At 42.7% G+C, this 22,185-nt stretch overlaps 1 protein-coding gene and 1 long non-coding RNA gene across 2 annotated transcripts in view; one reads left to right on the forward strand and one right to left on the reverse strand.

Annotated features, from left to right (window-relative positions):
* CCDC169 (coiled-coil domain containing 169) overlaps positions 1-22,185 on the forward strand; it is a 76,853-nt gene that overhangs the window by 40,000 nt on the left and 14,668 nt on the right. The window contains exon 7 of the mRNA XM_069758963.1: positions 19,844-19,920. Within this exon, the coding sequence (XP_069615064.1) occupies positions 19,844-19,920 (77 nt within the window). The remainder of the gene's footprint in view (positions 1-19,843; positions 19,921-22,185) is intronic.
* Positions 9,401-22,185, reverse strand: part of LOC138671077 (uncharacterized) — a 58,458-nt gene continuing 45,673 nt past the window's right edge. Inside the window, exons 3-5 of the long non-coding RNA XR_011319425.1 lie at positions 17,803-17,889; positions 9,758-9,789; positions 9,401-9,661 (exon numbers count right to left, since the gene is read on the reverse strand). This is a non-coding gene — a long non-coding RNA (uncharacterized lncRNA). The remainder of the gene's footprint in view (positions 9,662-9,757; positions 9,790-17,802; positions 17,890-22,185) is intronic.

Consider the following 22,185-nt stretch of genomic DNA (forward strand, 5'->3'; position numbering starts at 1 on the left):
TGTACAGCGATTTTTGTTTCCCGTAGGTTTACATTGAACTGTAAACTCATGGGAAACTGCTGCGGATCCGCAGCGTTTTCCGCAGCGTGTGCACATACCTTTAGAATTAGGCTATGTGCACACTGTGCGGATTTGGCTGCGGATTGGCCGCTGCGGATTCGCAGCAGTGTTCCATCAGGTTTACAGTACCATGTAAACATATGAAAAACCAAATCCGCTGTGCCCATGGTGCGGAAAATACCGCGCGGAAACGCTGCGTTGTATTTTCCGCAGCATGTCAATTCTTTGTGCGGATTCCGCAGCGTTTTACACCTGTTCCTCAATAGGAATCCGCAGGTGAAATCCGCACAAAAAACACTGGAAATCCACGGAAAATCCGCAGGTAAAACGCAGTGCCTTTTACCCGCGGATTTTTCAAAAATGGTGCGGAAATATCTCACACGAATCCGCAACGTGGGCACATAGCCTTAGGGTTAGGGTTGGAATTAGGGTTGTGATTAGGGTTATGGCTACAGTTGGGATTAGGGTTAGAGGTGTGGGGGGGTTAGTGTTGGAGTTAGAATTGAGGGGTTACCACTGTTTAGGCACATCAGGGGGTCTCCAAACGCAACATGGCGCCACCATTGATTCCAGCCAATCTCGTATTCAAAAAGTCAAATGGTGCTCCCTCACTTCCGAGCCCTGACGTGTGCCCAAACAGTGGTTTACCCCCACATATGGGGTACCAGCATACTCAGGACAAACTGCGCAACAATTACTGGGGTCCAATTTCTCCTGTTACCCTTGTGAATCTAAAAAAATGCTTGCTAAAACATAATTTTTGAGGAAAGAAAAATGATTTTTTATTTTCACGGCTCTGCGTTGTAAACGTCTGTGAAGCACTTGGGGGTTCAAAGTGCTCACCACATATCTAGATAAGTTCCTTGGGGGGTCTAGTTTCTAAAATGGGGTCACTTGTGGGGGTTTCTACTGTTTAGGCACACCAGGTGCTCTGCAAACGCAACGTGACACCCGCAGACCATTCCATCAAAGTCTGCATTTCAAAAGTCACTACTTCCCTTCTGAGCCCCGACGTGTGCCCAAACAGTGATTTACCCCCACTCATGGGGTATCAGCGTACTCAGGAGAAACTGGACAACAACTTTTGGGGTCCAATTTCTCCTGTAACCCTTGGGAAAATAAAAAATTCTGGGCTAAATAATTATTTTTGAGGAAAGAAAACGTATTTATTATTTTCACGGCTCTGCATTATAAACTTCTATGAAGCACTTGGGGGTTCAAAGTGCTCACCACACATCTAGATAAGTTCCTTTCGGGGTCTAGTTTCCAAAATGGGGTCACTTGTGGGGGGTTTCTACTGTTTAGGCACATCAGGTGCTCTGCAAACGCAACGTGACGCCCGCAGAGCATTCCATCAAAGTCTGCATTTCAAAACGTCACTACTTCAATTCCAAGCCCCGGCATGTGCCCAAACAGTAGTTTACCCCCACATATGGGGTATCACCATACTCAGGAGAAACTGGACAACAAATATTGGGGTCAAATTTCTCCTGTTACCCTTGGGAAAATTAAAAAATTCTGGGCTAAATAATTATTTTTGAGGAAAGAAAATGTATTTATTATTTTCACGGCTCTGCATTATAAACTTCTATGAAGCACTTGGGGGTTCAAAGTGCTCACCACACATCTAGATAAGTTCCTTTCGGGGTCTAGTTTCCAAAATGGGGTCACTTGTTGGGGGTTTCTACTGTTAAGCCACATCAGGGGCTCTGCAAATGCAACGTGACGCCCACAGAGCATTCCATCAAAGTCTGCATTTCAAAACGTCACTACTTCACTTCCGAGCCTCGGCATGTGCCCAAACACTGATTTACCCCCACATATGGGGTATCAGCGTACTCAGGAGAAACTGGACAACAACTTTTGGGGTCCAATTTCTTCTGTAACCCTTGGGAAAATAAAAAATTGCAGGCTAAAAGATCATTTTTGAGAAAATATTTTTTTTTTTTTTTTTTTTCATGGCTCTGCGTTATAAACTTCTGTGAAGCACTTGGGGGTTCAAAGTCCTCACCACACATCTAGATTAGTTCCTTTGGGGGTCTAGTTTCCAAAATGGTGTCATTTCTGGGGGATCTCCAATGTTTAGGCACACAGGGGCTCTCCAAACGTGACATGGTGTCCGCTAATGATTGGAGCTAATTTTCCATTTAAAAAGCCAAATGGCGTGCCATCCCTTCCGAGCCCTGCCGTGCGCCCAAACAGTGGTTTACCCTCACATATGGGGTATCAGCGTACTCAGGACAAACTGGACAACAATATTTGGGGTCCAATTTCTCCTATTATCCTTGGCAAAATAGGAAATTCCAAGCTAAAAAATCATTTTTGAGGAAAGAAAAATTATTTTTTATTTTCATGGCTCTGCGTTATAAACTTCTGTGAAGCACCTGGGGGTTTAAAGTGCTCAATATGCATCTAGATAAGTTCTTTGGGGGGTCTAGTTTCCAAAATGGGGTCACTTGTGGGGGAGCTCCAATGTTTAGGCACACAGGGGCTCTCCAAACGCGACATGGTGTCCGCTAACAATTGGAGCTAATTTTCCATTCAAAAAGTCAAATGGCGCGCCTTCCCTTCCGAGCCCTGCCGAGTGCCCAAACAGTGGTTTACCCCCACATATGAGGTATCGACGTACTCGGGAGAAATTGCCCAACAAATTTTATGATCCATTTTATCCTACTGCCCATGTGAAAATGAAAAAATTGAGGCGAAAATAATTTTTTTGTGAAAAAAAAAAAGTACTTTTTCATTTTTACAGATCAATTTGTGAAGCACCTGAGGGTTTAAAGTGCTCAATATGCATCTAGATAAGTTCCTTGGGGGGTCTAGTTTCCAAAATGGGGTCACTTGTGGGGGAGCGCCAATGTTTAGGCACACAGGAGCTATCCAAACGCGACATGGTGTCCGCTAACGATGGAAATAATTTTTCATTCAAAAAGTCAAATGGCGCTCCTTCCCTTCCGAGCCTTACCATGTGCCCAAACAGTGGTTTACCCCCACATGTGAGGTATTGGTGTACTCAGGAGAAATTGCCCAACACATTTTAGGATCCATTTTATCCTGTTGCCCATGTGAAGCTAAAAGAATTTTTTTGTGAAAAAAAAGTACTTTTTCATTTTTACGGATCAATTTGTGAAGCACCTGGGGGTTCAAAGTGCTCACTATGCATCTAGATAAGTTCCTTGGGGCGTCTAGTTTCCAAAATGGGGTCACTTGTGGGGGAGCTCCAATTTTTAGGCACACGGGGGCTCTCCAAACGTGACATGGTGTCCGCTAAAGAGTGGAGCCAATTTTTGATTCTAAAAGTCAAATGGCGCTCCTTCCCTTCCAAGCCCTGCCGTGCGCCCAAACAGTGGTTTACCCCCACATATAAGGTATCAGCGTACTCAGGACAAATTGGACAACAACTTTCGTGGTTCAGTTTCTCCTTTTACCATTGGGAAAATAAAAAAATTATTGCTAAAAGATAATTTTTATGACTAAAAAGTTAAATGTTCATTTTTTCCTTCCATGTTGCTTCTGCTGCTGTGAAGCACCTGAAGGGTTAATAAACTTCTTGAATGTGGTTTTGAGTACCTTGAGGGGTGCAGTTTTTAGAATGGTGTCACTTTTGGGTATTTTCAGCCATATAGACCCCTCAAACTGACTTCAAATGTGAGGTGGTCCCTAAAAAAAATGGTTTTGTGAATTTCGTTGTAAAAATGACAAATCGCTGGTGAAATTTTAACCCTTATAACTTCCTAACAAAAAAAAATTTTGTTTCCAAAATTGTGCTGATGTAAAGTAGACGTGTGGGAAATGTTATTTATTAACTATTTTGTGTCACATATCTCTCTGGTTTAACAGAATAAAAATTCAAAATGTGAAAATTGCGAAATTTTCAAAATTTTCGCCAAATTTCCATTTTTATCACAAATAAACGCAGAATTTATTGACCTAAATTTACCACTAACATGAAGCCCAATATGTCACAAAAAAACAATTTCAGAACCGCTAGGATCCGTTGAAGCGTTCCTGAGTTATTACCTCATAAAGGGACACTGGTCAGAATTGCAAAAAACGGCAAGGTCTTTAAGGTCAAAATAGGCTGGGTCATGAAGGGGTTAAACTATATATATATATATATATATATATATATTTTAATTACAGTGCATATATATCTATATATAATTGTCTAAGGGTCACTTCTGTCTGTCTGTCTTTCTGTCTGTCTGTCACGGATATTCATTGGTCGCAGCCTCTGTCTGTCATGGAAATCCAAGTCGCTGATTGGTTGCGGTAAAACAGCCACGATCAATCAGCGACGGGCACAGTCCAGAAGAAAATGGCCGATCCTTACTCCACGCAGTCAGTGCCCGGCACCCGCACACTTCCCTCCGGTCACTGCTCACACAGAGTTAATGCCGACGGTAACGGACCGCGTTATGCTGTGGGTAACGCACTCCGTTACCGCTGCTATTAACCCTGTGTATCCCCAACTTTTTACTATTGATGCTGCCTATGCGGCATCAATAGTAAAAAATGTAATGTTAAAAATAATTAAAAAAAAAAAAACCTGCTACACTCACCCTCCGTAGTCCGCCGAGCCGATCGCGCCTGCCGCTATCTTCCGTTCCCGGTGATGCATTGCGAAATTACCCAGAAGAGTTAGCGGTCTCGCGAGACCGCTAAGTCATCTGGGTAATTTCGCAATGCATCCTGGGAAGGGAAGATGGCGGCAGCAGCGCGCGTATCGGCACAGCGCCGTTGGATCCCAGGAGGTGAGTATGTAACTATTTTTTATTTTAATTCTTTTTTCTAACAGGGATATGTGCCCACACTGCTAAATACTGCGTGGGCTACATGGCTGCTATATACTACATGGGCAGTACTATATACTACATGGCTGCTATATACTACGTGGGCAGTACTATATACTACATGGCTGCTATATACTACGTGGGCAGTACTATATACTACATGGCTGCTATATACTACGTGGACAATACTATATACTACATGGCTGCAATATACTACGTGGGCAGTGTTATATACTACATGGCTGCTATATATTACATGGGCAGTACTATATACTACATGGCTGCTATATACTACGTGGGCAGTGTTATATACTACATGGCTGCTATATACTACGTGGGCAGTACTATATACTACATGGCTGCTATATACTACGTGGGCAGTACTATATACTACATGGCTGCTATATACTACGTGGACAGTACTATATACTACATGGCTGCTATATACTACGTGGGCAGTGTTATATACTACATGGCTGCTATATACTACGTGGACAGTACTATATACTACATGGCTGCTATATACTACGTGGGCAGTGTTATATCCTACATGGCTGCTATATACTACGTGGGCAGTACTATATACTACATGGCTACTATATACTACGTGGGCAGTACTATATACTACATGGCTGCTATATACTACGTGGGCAGTACTATATACTACATGGCTGCTATATACTACATAGGCAGTGTTATATACTACATGGCTGCTATACTATATATATATATATATATATATATATATATATATATATATATATACCGTATATACTCGAGTATAAGCCGACCCGAGTATAAGCCGGCCCCCCTAATTTTGCCACAAAAAACTGGGAAAATTTATTGACTCGAGTATAAGCCTAGGGTAGGAAATGCAGCAACTACTGGTAAATTTCACAAATAAAAATAGATGCTCCATACCGTTCATTATGGCCCCATAAGATGCTCCATATAAAGCTGTGCTATATATAATGCTCCATACTGTTCATTATTGCCCCATAGATGTGCCATATAAAGCTGTGCCATATAGTGCCCTGCACCGTTCATCATTGCCCCATAGATGTGCCATATAAAGCTGTGCCATATAGTGCTCTGCACCGTTCATTATTGCCCCATAGCTATGCCATATAGTGCTCTGCGCCGTTCATTATTGCCCCATAGCTGTGCCATATAGTGCTCTGCGCCGTTCAGTACTGCCCCATAGCTGCCATATATAGTGCTGTGTGCCGTTCAGTACTGCCCCATAGCTGCCATATAGTGCTGTGTGCCGTTCAGTACTGCCCCATAGCTGCCATATAGTGCTGTGTGCTGTTCAGTATTGCCCCATAGCTGCCATATAGTGCTGTGTGCCGTTCAGTATTGCCCCATAGCTGTGCCATAGAAAGTTCTGCCATTGCTGCTGCTGCTGCAATAAAAAAAAAAATAATGCCATACTCCCCTCTCTTGCTTGCAGCTCCCGGTGTCTCGTTCCGGCGTCTCTGCGCACTGACTGATCAGGCAGAGGGCGCCGCGCACACTATATGCGTCATCGCGCCCTCTGACCTGAATAGTCAGAGCGCAGAGACGCCGGGAAGATGGAGCGACGCCCGGCGGCTGGAACGTGGACAGGTGAATATAAAATACTTACCTAGTCCTGGCGGTCCTGAAGCTGCCCCTGCCCGTCACGCGGTCTTCGGTGCCGCAGCCTCTTCCTCTATCAGCGGTCACCATTACCGCTGATTAGAGAAATGAATGGGCGGCTCCACCCCTATGGGAGGTGGAGCCACATATTCATTTCTCTAATGAGTGGTCCCACGTGACTGCTGAACAGGGGAAGAGCTGCAGCACCGAAGACCGTGGGACAGGCGGGGAGCGCCAGGATCGCTGGGACTAGGTAAGTATGCCTCAGCGCCCTCACCCGCCGACCCCACCGCTACCGTGACTCGAGTATAAGCCGAGAGGGGCACTTTCAGCCCAAAATTTTGGGCTGAAAATCTCGGCTTATACTCGAGTATATACGGTATATATAATTTATTTATATTTCATATAGCGCAACATAGCACAATAGCCGGTAATTCAATTGCCGGCTTTTGATATCCCCTTCCCAAACCCGACATGATATGAGACATGGTTTACATACAATAAACCATTTCATATCCCTTATATTTCTACATATTCCTCACAAATAATGTTAGAGGTGTGTGTGTGCAAAATTTGGGGGCTTCAGCTGTTAAAATAAAGGGTTAAATCGCAGAAAAAAATGGCGTGGACTACCGCGCAATTTTCTCCGCCAGAGTGGGAATGCCAGTGACTGAGGGCAGATATTAATAGTAGCCTAGAGAGGGACCATGGTTTTTGCCCCCCCCGGCTAAAAACATCTGCCCCCAGCCACCCCAGAAAAGGCACATCTGGAAGATGCGCCTATTCTGGCACTTGGCCACTCTCTTCCCATTCCCGTGTAGCGGTGTGATATGGGGTAATAAAGGGATAATGCCACTTTGCTATTGTAAGGTGACATTAAGCCAGGTTAATAATGGAGAGGCGTCAATAAGACATCTATCCATTATTAATCCAACAGTAGTAAATGGTTAATAAAACACACACACATTAGGAAAAAAGTATTTTATTGAAATAAAGACACAGGTTGTTGTAATAGTTTATTATACTCTCAATCCAAATGACGACCCTCGTTCTGTAAAAAAGGAAAAATAAAAAACAACAATATCCCATACCTTTCTGCCATTACAGTCATGTCCCACGATGTAAATCCATCTGAAGGGGTTAAATAATTTTACAAGCAGGAGCCTGCTAATGCAGCTTTGCTCCTGACTGCAAAATCTGGGGAATAAATTGAAAGCAGGGGAACGTAGCTACCTAGACTTGCGGTGCTGCGCCCCCTGCTGGTATAACCTGATATGAACTCTAGCGTGGGAATTTTTCTGAATATTTTCTCATGCAGTACCCCCAAAGGCCTGTTTCACACGTCAGTGTCTCCGGTACGTGAGGTGACAGTTTCCTCACGTGCCGAAGACACTGACACACGTAGACACATAAAAATCAATGCATCTGTGCAGATGTCATTGATTTTTTGTGGACCGTGTCTCCGTGTGCCAAATACGGAGACATGTCAGTGTTCGTGGGAGCGCACGTATTACACGGACCCATTAAAGTCAATGGGTCCGTGTAAAACACGTACCGCACACGGACGTTGTCCGTGTGCCGTGCAGGAGACAGCGCTACATTAAGCGCTGTCCCCCCCCCCCCCCCACTGGTGCTGAAGCCGCGATTCATATCCTCCCTGCAGCCGCGTTTGCTGCAGAGAAGGTATGAATAATAGTGTTTAAAATAAAGATCTATGTGCCCCCCGCCCTCCCACCCCCTGTGCGCCCCGCCCCCACCCCCCCCCCTCCCACCCCCTGTGCGCACCGTCCCCCCCCCTTGTTCTGAAAATACTCACCAAGCTCCCTCGCTGGCTGGCGCCGCTTCCTGTCCTGGCCGCACCTTCAACTGTATGCGGTCACGTGGGGCCGCTCATTTCCAGTAATGAATATGCGGCTCCACCTCCCATAGGGGTGGAGCCGCATATTCATTACTGTAATCGGCGGCCCCACGTGACCGCATACAGGATAAGATGCGGCCAGAACAGGAAGCAGCGACAGCCAACGAGGGAGCCGGGTGAGTATTTTCAGAACAGCTGGGGGGGCGCACAGGGGGTGGGAGGGCGGGGGGCACATAGATCTTTATTTTAAACACTATTATTCATATCTTCTCTGCAGCAAACGCTGCTGCAGGGAAGATATGAATCGCGGCTTCAGCACCAGATGCTGGTACGTGTGGTACCCAGCACGGTGCGTGTGGTACCCAGTGGGCACACGGGCGGCACACGTGTGCCGCACGTGTACCACACTGATGTGCCACAGAAACGTAGGGGCACACGGACACGGATAATTCCGGTACCGATTTTTTCCGGTACTGGAATTATCTGGACGTGTGAAACCGGCCAAACACAGTGTCTGCAAATTGAGATTCTGGTTTGGCTATTATCCTAAGTCATGTGACAAGGGTCATTAAAGGGTCGACATTGACAGTTAGGATTGCTACTTCCAATAGGTGGCACTAGAGTTCTAGTCCTCTTCCTTCCTGAAGAGACAATTTGCAGACACTGATGTGAAATACTGACCAAATACTGAACGTGTGAAGGTGGTCTTATTGTGTCATGAACTCAGGCCATGCAGTCATTCAGTCGGTGTATACTTTTTGGATGAATTACAGAATAGCAGAACGATGGGGACCCGGCACCCGGCACCCCCACCGATCAGCTATTATTTACTCCAGCACAGCGCCCATTGTTTTGTATCGGAGCTGTGCCTGTAGCAAACATCATCCCATGGATACTTCTGTCCGGACAACTCCTTTAATTCTTTAATTATATTGATTAGAGTAAAAAAAATAACATTTTCTTAAATAAATAAATAAAAAAGGCGTTTTTATGTTAGATTTATCACTTAAATATACCTAATTCATTAAAATCTATATTTTATTTAAAAAAAAAACCAACAACTAGTCATAGAGGAGTTATATGGCGGAGACAGGATACATGATAGGGTTTGCACCAAGTCTACAAGTCATCCCTTATTGATAGGATAAGGAATAACTTCTAGATCGCTAGAGGTCCAACCACCAGAACCCCCACTGATCTACAGAGACCCATATGAATGGAGCGGGGGTCGGGTACACGCATTTTCTATGGGATTGCTAGAAATAATAGATTGCCGTGCTGTCCAGAGAGGAGGTGCGGATGCCGACATCTTCTTCATTCAGACAGGGATCTGCAAAACATTTTATTAATGTTTTTATGTCACTTTGTGTAATTGTGGGCCAATAAAGTTTATTTTTACTGTATTCTTTAGGTGTAGTGTGCATACCTTACAGTAGTGCTTTCTTCTTTCTTATGACTCTGCAAAACAATTCACAGAAAAAAAAGAACTAAAAATCAATAAAAGACATCACTGAAAAAGAAAAATCAGCAGCCATACTTGCAATACCATGTCCAGACACAAATGAACAACAGGATGCAGAAGACCCCCATGATCAAGGTGGGACACAGGCTGCACAGGGCGCCATTCACACCATTACATGAGATGCACCTCTGTCCGTATAACAGCCTATTACTAGTGATGAGCGATTGTGCTCGCATAAGGTGTTATCCGCATGCTCGACTGCTAACCCTAGTGTCTACGGCGTGCTCAAATTATATGTTCGAGTCCCCACAGCTGCATGTATCACGGTTGATAGACAGACGCAACACGTGCAGAGATTGACCAACAAACAGGTAACCCCTGCATGTGTTGCGGCTGTCGAACAGCCACGAGACATGCAGCTGCGGGGTCTTGAACATATTATTTGAGCACGCCGAAGACACTCGGTTAGCACCCGAGTATGCGGATAACATTATCCCAGCATGTTCGCTCATCACTACCAACTCACTGGCTATTACATCAGGTGGGTCTACAGATCTGCTCTATCTGGTGACTTGTTCTCCTTTCAAGCACGTTCTGGTGCAGAGACCTCCGGCCAGCTGTTGCCGATACTACATCCTGCAGCATTGGTTGTCAGAGCATTTAAGAGTTGTAGTTTTGGCTGGAGACCACTGCTGGGGTACATGCTGCCAGAAGGTAAGCACTTAGACAGCTTGTTGGGAGCTAGAGGTTTCGATTTTGCCAGTATTATTTCCATTGATGATTTTTAGGACAGTAAAGAAAAAATGAACGTTCAGTTTTGGCATTTTCATTCAGTGGGGGACATTTATAAGCTGGGAGATCCATTTACAGGGCGAAAACACATACCGTCAATGATATGTTGCCAGTACGTCATTCTGCACAAGCCTCATGAGTTTCGCCACTTAGTAACTAATGGTAGGACATGTGTATAGAAATAAAATAAATAATCTTTTTTGAAGATCTGCCCTAATTGTAATATTGGTAAGCTTCACGTTCTTCATGGTCAAATCTTCTGTGCCGTCCTCCCAACAGTCCCGTCCATACAGTAAGGCTTCTTTCACACTAGCGTCGGGCCGAGGTTACCGAGGCTAGCGTTGTAAGCGCCGCCCAACGGGTGCAGCGGATGCAGATTTCCATCGCATCCGCTGCCCCATTGTGAGGTGCGGGGAGGTGGGGGAGGAGTTCCAGCCGCGCATGCGCGGTCAGAAAAAGCGGTCCATCGGCAGCAAAAAAACGTTACATGTAGCGACGTGTGGCAATCCATCGCAATGCGTCGTCAATACAAGTCTATGGGGAAAAAACGCATCCTGCAAGCACTTTTGCAGGATGCGTTTTTTCTGCAAAACGACGCATTTTGACGGATTGCAGTTAACGCTAGTGTAAAAGTAGCCTAATATGGCTGCAGATGGAGGAGCGTCCAACCATTGTATGTCCTTTAGCATCCTTCCAAAATGCCAACCAAAAAATGAAAGAAAACAAGGACATTAAAGAAAATTAAACTGACAACTGGGTAAAGCAAGTCCTTGAATATACAAGACAGAAATATTCTGCCCTAAAATTTGGTCCTTGTGTGATGAGATTCAACACTAGGAAAATTAGGATAATCTCACACACCCTGTCCCCTTCAGAGGTCCTGCTATCTCCCCCTTCCAAAAATGTTAAACTTTGTAAACATGTTTTGTTGGCACTTCTTCTAGGAGCCGCAAAACACCCTATTCCCTTGCACTAGAAAAAAGAGCACCTCTAGAGGTTTAAAAAAAAAAGCACCTGGTGGAAAAAAAGGGAAGGTCACTTCTTTGAAGTGGATTCTGAAGGAAACTACTCCAAACTAGGCTCTGTCCAACGTCTTTTAAACTCAGGCAAACCCAACGAGTTTTTCAAGTAAAAAGATTCTTCAGGAAACGCTGAAGTTTTCATTTGCTGAAGTGTTGTTTGTGTAGCTTTTTCCTTTTTCATGAGCTTTTTTAGAGGGTTTTCTCATGGTTTTAGTGACCTTCTGACACTATATGTCAGTCTGCTCTCTTCTCTGTCCTCTGACAGACTGCTCTCTAACTTCCTCTCCAGCCAGAATATATAAGGGCAGCTCCCCTTAATCCGGGTTCAGAGCTCCCCCTTCTGGCCTAGAGTATGAACGTGTTGTATGTAAGTGATTACCTGGTGAAAGTTATCCTTCATCACTTCCAAGCATGACATCACTCTCCCCAAGGGGAAAGCAATGCCACTGTGACGACCAGGACCCTGGGGCGTCACACCTTCACTTTCTTTTTTTTCCACCAGGTTTTTTTCAAACCCTCTTCAGGAAAAAAAAAAGACTAAAAAACATATATGAACAGCAAAAGTGTATTTATGATAGAAATTGGAAGAAGTCTCTAAGGCTGGCTGTGGGAACGCAGTCTTTTTTATGAGTTTTTTTTTTAGCAGAAAGTGCGTATGTGCACAGGTTGTCTATAAAAAACAACATTTTTGTACACAAAATCTCTTGCTCTCAGCTATAGTAAAAAGCTGACGGCTGCGGAGTTCCCGCGAAAATGACAGCAAAACCTGGCGGCTTTATCGTAGAAGCAGCAACTTCGGCGGCTGCGCTGAACTGAGCAGAAAATCAACGTTTCAGCTCAGTTTTCGCTCCAAAAAATCTCATTAAAAAACTCTGTGTGCACACAGCGCCAAGTTCCCAAGATTTGTTGATTTTTTTTTTTTTTTTCCCCACTGCATATGTTCGCTGCAGAAAAAAGCAGCGTGTGACAGGTCCTTCCTGAACATTGTATGATATTTTAATAAGTCGTCCACCCACTGCTTTTTTTTTGCACTGTGTGGAGCAATTTTTGTAATCTGCAAGATGTGAATATCTCTTGCGGTAAACTTGCTTATATATTTTGCAAACTTTCCCATAGACTTGAATGTGATGAGGAAAATCTGTATGTAAAAAAACGAATATGCGTTTTTATTGCAGAAATTCTCTAAAAATGCATGTAATCTGCACACAATTGTATCAATAAAGTGTTTTTCAAAGCTCAACAACAAGAAATTATCCAAAATAAACTGTAAACATGACGCACCTAAAAGAGACAAAAACTGCAGCTGAAAAAATACAATAATTGCACAAAAAAATGCAAGCAATAAATAAAGTGATTAATGGAACTAAACGAACCGAAAACTCATCAAGAGAACTTATCCTAAGGCCCCGATTTATCAAAGCGATGTACACCAGAAAACTGGCGTAAATGTACTGGCAACATATTTTGTTAAAAGAATGTTGCATTTTCACCCCAGTTTTATCCAGTTTCACTTTAAAAAAAAAAGTGTGTTTTATTCATTGCATAATGGATTTTATTAAACTTTAGAAAATCGTCAAAAAACGTTTAAAAAAAAAAAGTAGACAAATCAAGTAATCTGCACCAAAAGGTATGCCACAAAAACACTGAGAAAACGCTGAAAGAAAAGGCCATTTGAAGACACCAGTTTTACTGCCAAGAGAGCAGGTTTTGACTGCTGAGAAAAAACACAGCCTTACTCTTCAAACCGCTTCTGAAATACAAAAACTCCACAAACAAACTCATGAAATAAAAGGGAGAGTTTTTTTAAAGAGTTTTGCACTTGAAAAATTTGTGATTTTTAAAACACCTAAAAAAAATCTCAGTGTGAACATAATGTAAAGAGTCCATATGCCGAAGTAGTGAAAATGTGCAGTGGTTGTGCATTGGGAACAATTTCTTCAAATACAGGAACGAGTCATTTTCTTTCCATCTCTCGCATAGTCTTCATTTAGTTAATCTAGGAACATGTTGATGAGATGTACCGTCTACAAATTCCACTTTTTGATCCTTTTATATACTCTGTACTCATAACCGTCCTGGGAAATAAGACTAGGGAACACTTGCCTCTAGCAGACAAGTGTATTTATTGGATATATATCAATCAGGCTACGTTATGGCACACAGCGGTCTTCAAGGGCTTAGAAGCTAATGCCGGCTGTCTTGTCAGTGATATACAGTATTATTGTGGGTAGATCCTGGTCGATGTTGTAAAGCTCAAAATGTCAGTGGTGAACTCCGACTGATCCCTGATTCATGTTTCATAGCGAGTGGTGGAAACAAGCAACAAGAGGGAACAGTCCAGGATACAACAGCAGTTCAGTTCCAGTTTTTTTAACTACTTCTGGACCGTCTTTAGACATTAAATGTCCTGGCGGTCCTCACTTTGTTCTGCACTGACATTCTAAAATTTCTGGAGATTTTGTAGCTGTCAGACACAGCCAGACTCCCCACAGAGCAGGCAGACATGATTTATTATCATGCTTGCTTTCCTGATTGCTGTATTCACAACCCTGAACAAGCGCTGTGTATACAGATCAGGAAGCACCTACAGTGCTCCCTTCTCCATACCCAGTTATCATGTGATTGCTGGGTGTATGTACGGAGGGAGTGGTGGTTGATGGGTCCTAGGAGACCCAGTCAGTTCTGCTATGCTTTCAGGAGGTTTAATTTCTCCTGTAACTGTGCCTAACATACTAGTCCTAGTTACAGGGGAAGTCAGCAATAAAAAGAATGTATTGATATGTTCCAATGCCCTGCAAAGGTCTTTCAAGACCTTATGGTGAGCACAGTGTGCAAAATAAGTGAAAATATAAAACAAAAAACGTAAACCAAAACTAAAAAAAAAACACCGCTGGTCCGAATTGCTATTTCTATACCCGCCCCCGTAAAATTCTGTAATTTCTGTAATTTCTACAGAAAATGAAACACAATAAAAAATAAATTTATTGGTCTTTTGTGGTTGTAAAGGGAAAAAAAAAATTAGAAATGTGAAATGTGCCCAGTCAGGAAGGAGGTAGAGGGAAGTGATAATGGTCCAGCCCTGATCTGGTTCATGTCTGTTTTGACTATTATAGGTAAGATTACCTCTTACTAATATCAGAATTGACAGTTATTCTGAGAGCATCAATTTTTTTTGACTAGGGTTGTCGAGGATTCAATAACCATTTCTTCCTTCTTCCAACAGCTCCAGGTTGTGTCTGGTATGGCAGTTCTGCACCATTTAGTTAAATAAAGCTGAAGTGTAATACCAGCTATAACTTGTAGACAGGGATGGGGCTGTTCTTTAAAGTAGGAAGTCCTATTTTTCTTGTCCTGGACAGGCCCTTTAAACATACCTAGATCGAGGTCATGTTAACTGCATGACTAAGAAAAAGAAGTTCAAATCAACCGACTGTCCTTCACCGTGAATGAAATTTTCTGTGCACTGAAAGGTCAAGCGAATCTACTCCCCTTTTTTTGTAGATTTGTAGAATAGCGTTGGTGTTATGGAAGTGAACATGAGCAGAATATCGGGGGACACTCCATATTCCTAGATGACGGTGTTATCAGAGCTGATGCACTCGGCAGCTTCATTACGCTCTGGTGATTAAAGACGCAAATCAAAAGCACTGACCGCATCATACGCCATTGACCGGGGTATAACACTATGCTTCACTATCCCGGCTCCTTCATCTTCATAAAACAGGTCCCTGGTGGAGATGGAGGCGGAGAGATGCAATATTTTCTCCAAATCACTGGCTTCCTGCTGATGTTAATTGCCTATCACTATGTAGGAGGCGAATTATACTGTTGGCTACGGCCTCAAAGAGTTATTCTTGTTTAGTAGCTAAACTGCTCAAGGTTCAAGCCTGAAATAAACCCTAAACACTTGAAAGAACAAGCAGCTAAAAAATCCTAAACCAAAAGTACAAACCTTCAGACACTATTAGAATCTAAGGTTGTATGCAAAATTGTGTGCACAGGGCTGTACAGTGATAAACGGACTCCGTATGGCCCAGTATTTAGGATTTGTAGGCACTCTTAGACCCTGTGTACAGTCATGGCCGAAAGTGTTGGCACCCTTGAAATTGTTCCAGAAAATGAAGTATTTCTCCTAGAAAATTATTGCAATTACACATCTTTTGTTATACACATTTATTTTCTTTTTTCGTCATTGGTACAGCACAAAAAAATGAGAAAAAAAGCAAATTGGACATCATTTCAAACAAAACTCCCAAAATGGGCAGGACAAAATTGTGAGCATCGTTCCAAAATTTTAACTAAACAACTTTGATTCAAGCATGTGATGCTTGTTCAAACTCACCTGTGGCAAGTAATAGATGTGGGTAATATGAAAATCACCCCTGAAGACAGATCTAAAGGGGAGAAGTTGACTCAATCTTTGCATTGTGTGTCTGTGTGTGCCACACTAAGCATGGAGAACAGAAAGAGGAGAAGAGAACTGTCTGAGGACTTGAGAACCAAAATTGGTGAAAAATATCAACAATCTGTACTGCAAAGGTGAGGTTGTGGAATCAGGGCTGTGGAGCCAGTAAGCCAAACCTCCGACTCCAATTCAGACTCCAATTCCTCAATTCCCATGACTCCGACTGCCTCATACATGGCTCATGTTTAAGTTTAAGTGATAAATTTACTGTAGTAAAATGGTAACCTCAGGCTTTTAATCTTTATTATGATACAATAATCAAGCCATTTAGATACAACATAAAATATATTGGAATACAACTTTAGAACAAAAAAACTTTGCATATTTACAATTTATTATGCACTCTGCAGTAAGTGGAAAAAAACAGTTTTCAACAAAAACGTACTGAATAGCATTTATGCATTCTATGAATTTGTTCTGAGAAATAGTATCGCCTCAATCAGATCCTCCTTTATAGATGACCTCAAATCTGACCTAATTATTTTAAGGCTAGAGAACAACTTCTCTACACTAACTTTGGTTGGTGGCAAAGCAGTAACCACATGGGCAACATCTCTAACAATTTCAGGGTATAAAGGAATTGCCTCATGCACAGTCAGTTTTGATGAACGATTGAACTCTTCTACATCTTTGAGAGCAAGTAAAAAATTTTGCTGAAATATGGTCAGTCTGTTTTCTATGGGAGTGGAATCTTTTTCCCTGCAGTAACGCTTTGCCTGCTCCTTGTCCAAATACCTGTCGAAATCAAATTCCTCATGTGATGAGGATGAAGGAACGGCAGCAGCAGCACTGGCAGGACCCGGGTCCTCTTGCTCTTGGCCGTCCTGTAGCCCACTCATCATAACTGCTACCTCAATCAAAGCTTCTTTTCCTTTAGTAAGCTGTTGATCATCCAGCAATATACGATGACTCGGGTCCACATAAACAGCTGCCTGAAGAATTTTATTTTCTAATAGCAATGTCTCTCCATTTCATTGAAGCAGCAATGCCATCTGCGATTAAACCTCCTTTTTGGGACAGGCAAAACAACAAGTTCTTCCACTCCTTTATAAAAATGCCAGGAGTTAAATCCTCAGCTTGTAACTTTTTAGTCACTGTAAAAGGGTGATGAAGCAATTCCTTCAATTCAGCCACCTGTGTCAATTGACCTTCAGATAGTGTTATCTGAGGGTTGGCCATATCTACAAGGAAGGGTTTCAGCTCAAGCAATCGCTCAATCATTAAATAGGTGCTGCCCCACAGAGTGGCTTGATCCACAATTGCCCCTTTTCCAGCACGTCTCCTCAAGATGGAATCAATTTTAGGGGTTCTGGCAGCAATAGCCAGTATCCTCACTTTGCTAATCAGAGTTCCAGCATGTCCCTCTTGCAGACTATCTCTTATTGCCAGCTGCAGCGTGTGCACAACACAGCGCATGTGATGAATAGGAAAGAGGTGTGTAGCAGCTTCAACAAGATCAACTAATTGTAAAGAATTATTTTGCTGTTCTTCTGTAGCAATATCTGTGCTGATCCTGTTACTGTATTTACGAGTTTGAGATGTTAGAAAACATTTTTTCCCCTTATATTCTACGTATAGTGTATATAAGTCATCAGAGCAGCTAATTTCTCCAAACAGGAGCTAAGAGGAAAAACAAACTAAAACATCAAGCCTGCAGAGACAACATATACTGGACTATTGATTTATGCACAGTTTATTGAAAGTTTAGATATGCTTTAGGAAGTACTTACCTTCTTTATTCCTGCTTTCCTGTTCATTCCAGAAATTCTGAGATGAATGTAGGCTTTCCTTCCCTGTGTGTTTATTTTTCCCCTTATCTGTAGAGGAGGAGCTTCACTACTTATCATGAACATAAACTGTAGCACAGATTCATCTCAGCTAAAAGTCTAGACTTTAGATCAGAAATAGGACAGACATTTATAGGACATTTCATAACTTTACCAAATTCTTATGAAAAAAATATTCACCACAAATTGCATTGAAATACTGTACCCAATTTATTATATTTTTTAGGAGTCGGAGTCCGTCCATTTTATACCGACTCCGACTCCACCAAAATAGGCTCCAACTCCACGACTCCGATTCCACAGCCCTGATTAAAACATTGATAACTAAGTATCCTATATTATTTAATTGGGCTATTACTATTTTTTTTACTTACTACAGGGGATTTGCTAACTTAATTTTTATGTTTCCGAAATTGGTATTAATAAAACTGTCTCTATGTCAGGGAAGAAAATGTCCTCAAACCATTCCTTAATGGAAAAATAAAAACATTACAGCCCTTCTTGGAATATAAAATTCAAGTCACAGGTCCTAAATTATTGCAATATTGAGAACAGCAACAAAACACAAGGTAGTTATACTGCATTATCAAAGTTTGCAGTCAGCAGATGAAGCACTGGTTCTTATACTGTATTTATGTACTGAACTTGGTTCTTACGCCATATTTATGTACTGAACTTAGTTATTAAACAGCATTTATGCACTGAACTTGGTTCTGATACCTTATTTATGTACTTAGCTTGGTTTTTACACTATATTCATGTACTGAGCTTGGTTCTGATACCTTATATAAGTACTGCAGTTGATTCTTAACCGTATTTTATGTACTGAGCTTGGTTCTTAAACTGTATTTATGTACTGAACTTAGTTTTTTCACCGTATTTATCCTAATCACTCACTTGTCCAGCTCATGCAAATATTGAATGGAGGAGATGAAAATAGAATAAAATCTTGTCCTTTATTAGTGCATCATAAAAACAAGCTGACGCGTTTCAGGCAGTACTGCCCTTAGTCATAGCATATGCCGTATTTATGTACGGAGTTGGTTCTGATATCTTTTTATGTACCAGGCTTGCTTTTTACACTGTATTTATGTTCTGAGCTTGGCACTGATACCTTACTTATATACTGAACTTGGTTCTTACACCTTATTTATGTACGGAGCTTGGTTCTGATGCTGTATGTGTAATACTTGATACCATATAAGAAACTCCAGAATTACAAAGTAGCATGGTTTTGTGAATAGTTAATGGACCAGATCCTCTAAACGCTAGTTGACCAGCAATGCCACCAGTGCCACCACAAGGCTCAGAGGTACTAGTGGATGCTTTAAAAACTAGTATATTCCAGAATGTCACTTATATTGTTCTGAATTTACAGCAGTGACTGCATAAGTGTCATTTTTGTACCTAATAGTTACTGTCTCTCAACAGGAAAGCATGAGTAACATGGTAACATATACAATACATTAATGAACAAAAGTATCTCATTTACATGTGGGTATTGGCCTCATTGCTTGCTTAGTCTAGCAGAAAGCAGTTTAACTTGTAGGCCATTATAAAAATGCAATCTACCCCTATTTATATCAACATCACATTTACAGTAATAGCTTCCTCCATTACTACTTATCATTTATTGGCTTTGATTGTGACTTGGTTCTCATATATTTTTGGCTACTTATCATTTATTTATTTCCCATATTACTCTTCATTAATACGTGATTGCGCTAGCATAAGGCTGGAACCCTGTTCATTCCGATCCTGAATGATTGGAGGCTTAACTCCCCCACAGGCTAAAATAAGGAATAGGAGTCGGAGCTTGTCATTCTTTTATCAGAGTCTTTGCAGAAAGCTGGCTGTGAATCAGTGCATGTGGATACAGCCTTATTTCTGGAAATGTAGTGCCACTGAAGGATCTGAGCTGAGCTTTGTGAGTCAGGCCTCAATGGAGCTCACAGTAATCGTGTCTGTTCTATTTTAATTACAGATTTCTGCCGCACAAGAAGCCGCCAGGAAACAGCCAAGTGATCCAGCACACCTCACAAGGGAAAAGCAAGCACATAAGTAAAGAGAATTCTATCATCCTTTGTTTTTTTTTATTCCAGGTCCTATGACAATATATCAGAAAAAAATAACATCTTATTACATAAAGCAAGATATCTTTTGCCCCTAGACGTGCTGTGCCATATGTACAGTACATTGCAGCTCTCCTATCAGGATTGCTTTCATCATAAATAAAAAGTAGACAGATTCTTTAGAGTAGCGTTAGGAGACCAACATTTTGCAGATTTCAGCTTTCAGCAGAATAATCAGCACTCGGACATTGTGGGAGAATTAACATACCGCGACCGTTATCAGCATCCTCAAAAACATGGACAATCCAGAAAAGAACTGACCCTAACAGATAAAGGGGTTGTCCCTGTGGTGGTGTGGTGTGTTGTGTGGGTATCATTTTGTGTATGTTTGTATTTTGCTGATTTTCGTGGTGTTCTCTTGTTGCCCTGTGTCGTTCCGTGTGTTCCCCGTGTTGTCTGGGGTATCGATTGCCTTCCAGGGGGCTGGTGGTTGAATTGACTCGCTTGCTGACTGCAGCCTGACTGTATCTATGCCTCTTGATGACCCCCTGTGGTGCCTTAATCCCGGAGGCACCTTTGTCAGGTCTGAGAGGCCTGAAAACCACCCCGACCTGTCTGGCTACCCCTGGACATAAGGGGGGACGAGGGCTGAGAGGTCGGTTCCTGTGTGGTGAGGATGGTGTGAACCCAGCACGTCAGAGACAAAGGGAAGTGTATGGATTTTTTATCCTCTGTCTGCTGGATTATTGGACTCTCATCTCCTTGGACATTTTATCCTGTTACTGAACTGCATTCGTGTTCTGGACTATTGTATCCTCAATGTGGTCAGTAGTCCCGGGGTACTGTTTGTGCGTGTGTATATATATATATATATATATATATATATATATATATATATATATATATATATATATATACAAAACATGCTTTTCTTACCCTCCTGGGTCTACCAGTGACCCTCCGCTATTCCTGGTGCATGATTTTGACTGCAGCCCTGACATTACGTCAATAGCCAATCATTGAGCTCTGCGGCTCTGGGCAGGGCATTCCATCCACAAGGGTGGATCCGATGATCTCAGTAATTGGCTGTTGATGTGATGTCAGCGCTTAGGGTACCGTCACACTATAACATTTCGATCGCTACGACGGTACGATTCGTGACGTTCCAGCGATATCGTTACGATATCGCTGTGTCTGACACGCAGCAGCGATCAGGGATCCTGCTGAGAATCGTACGTCGTAGCAGATCGTTTAGAACTTTCTTTCATCGCTGGATCTCCCGCTGTCATCGCTAGATCGGTGTGTGTGACACCGATCTAGCGATCTAGCGATGCGATCCAGCGATGCGTTCGCTTGTAACCAGGGTAAACATCGGGTAACTAAGCGCAGGACCGCGCTTAGTTACCCGATGTTTACCCTGGTTACAAGCGTTAAAAAAAAAAAAAAAACAGCACATACTTACATTCTGGTGTCCGTCAGGTCCCTTGCCATCTGCTTCCCGCACTGTGACTGCCGGCCGTAAAGTGAAAGCAGAGCACAGCGGCTGTGCTTTCACTTTACGGCCGGCAGTCACAGTGCGGGAAGCAGAGACGGCAAGGAACGTGACGGACACCAGATGTAAGTATGTGCTGTTTGTTTTTTTTTTAGTTTAACGCTTGTAACCAGGGTAAACATCGGGTAACTAAGCGCGGTCCTGCGCTTAGTTACCCGATGTTTACCCTGGTTACCCAGGGACCTCGGCATCGTTGGTTGCTGGAGAGCTGTCTGTGTGACAGCTCCCCAGCGACCACACTACGATTTACCTACGATCACGGCCAGGTCATATCGCTGGTCGTGATCGTAGGTAAATCGTATAGTGTGACGGTACCCTTAGGCCGATATCAGACATAGGGAGATGCGGTGGAGATTCACCAGTGAATAAGTAAAGAAAACTTGTTTGTTTTTATAACAAATTGTAAAGAAACCTGTGAGCAAGGGCAGATAAACCTATGAGCATGTGTAGATATGACTGCTAGCATGTGCAACAGAGCCTGTGAGCATGTGCAGATAAGCCTGCGAGCGTGTGCAGATAAGCCTGCGAGCATGTGCAGATGAGCCTGCGAGCGTGTGCAGATAAGCCTGCGAGCGTGTGCAGATAATCCTGCGAGCGTGTGCAGATGAGCCTGCGAGCGTGTGCAGATGAGCCTACGAGCGTGTGCAGATAATCCTGCGAGCGTGTGCAGATAAACCGGCGAGCGTGTGCAGATAAACCGGC

This window comes from Ranitomeya imitator, chromosome 3, assembly GCF_032444005.1.
Source record: "Ranitomeya imitator isolate aRanImi1 chromosome 3, aRanImi1.pri, whole genome shotgun sequence".
In the NCBI taxonomy this organism is placed as follows: Eukaryota; Metazoa; Chordata; class Amphibia; order Anura; family Dendrobatidae; genus Ranitomeya; species Ranitomeya imitator.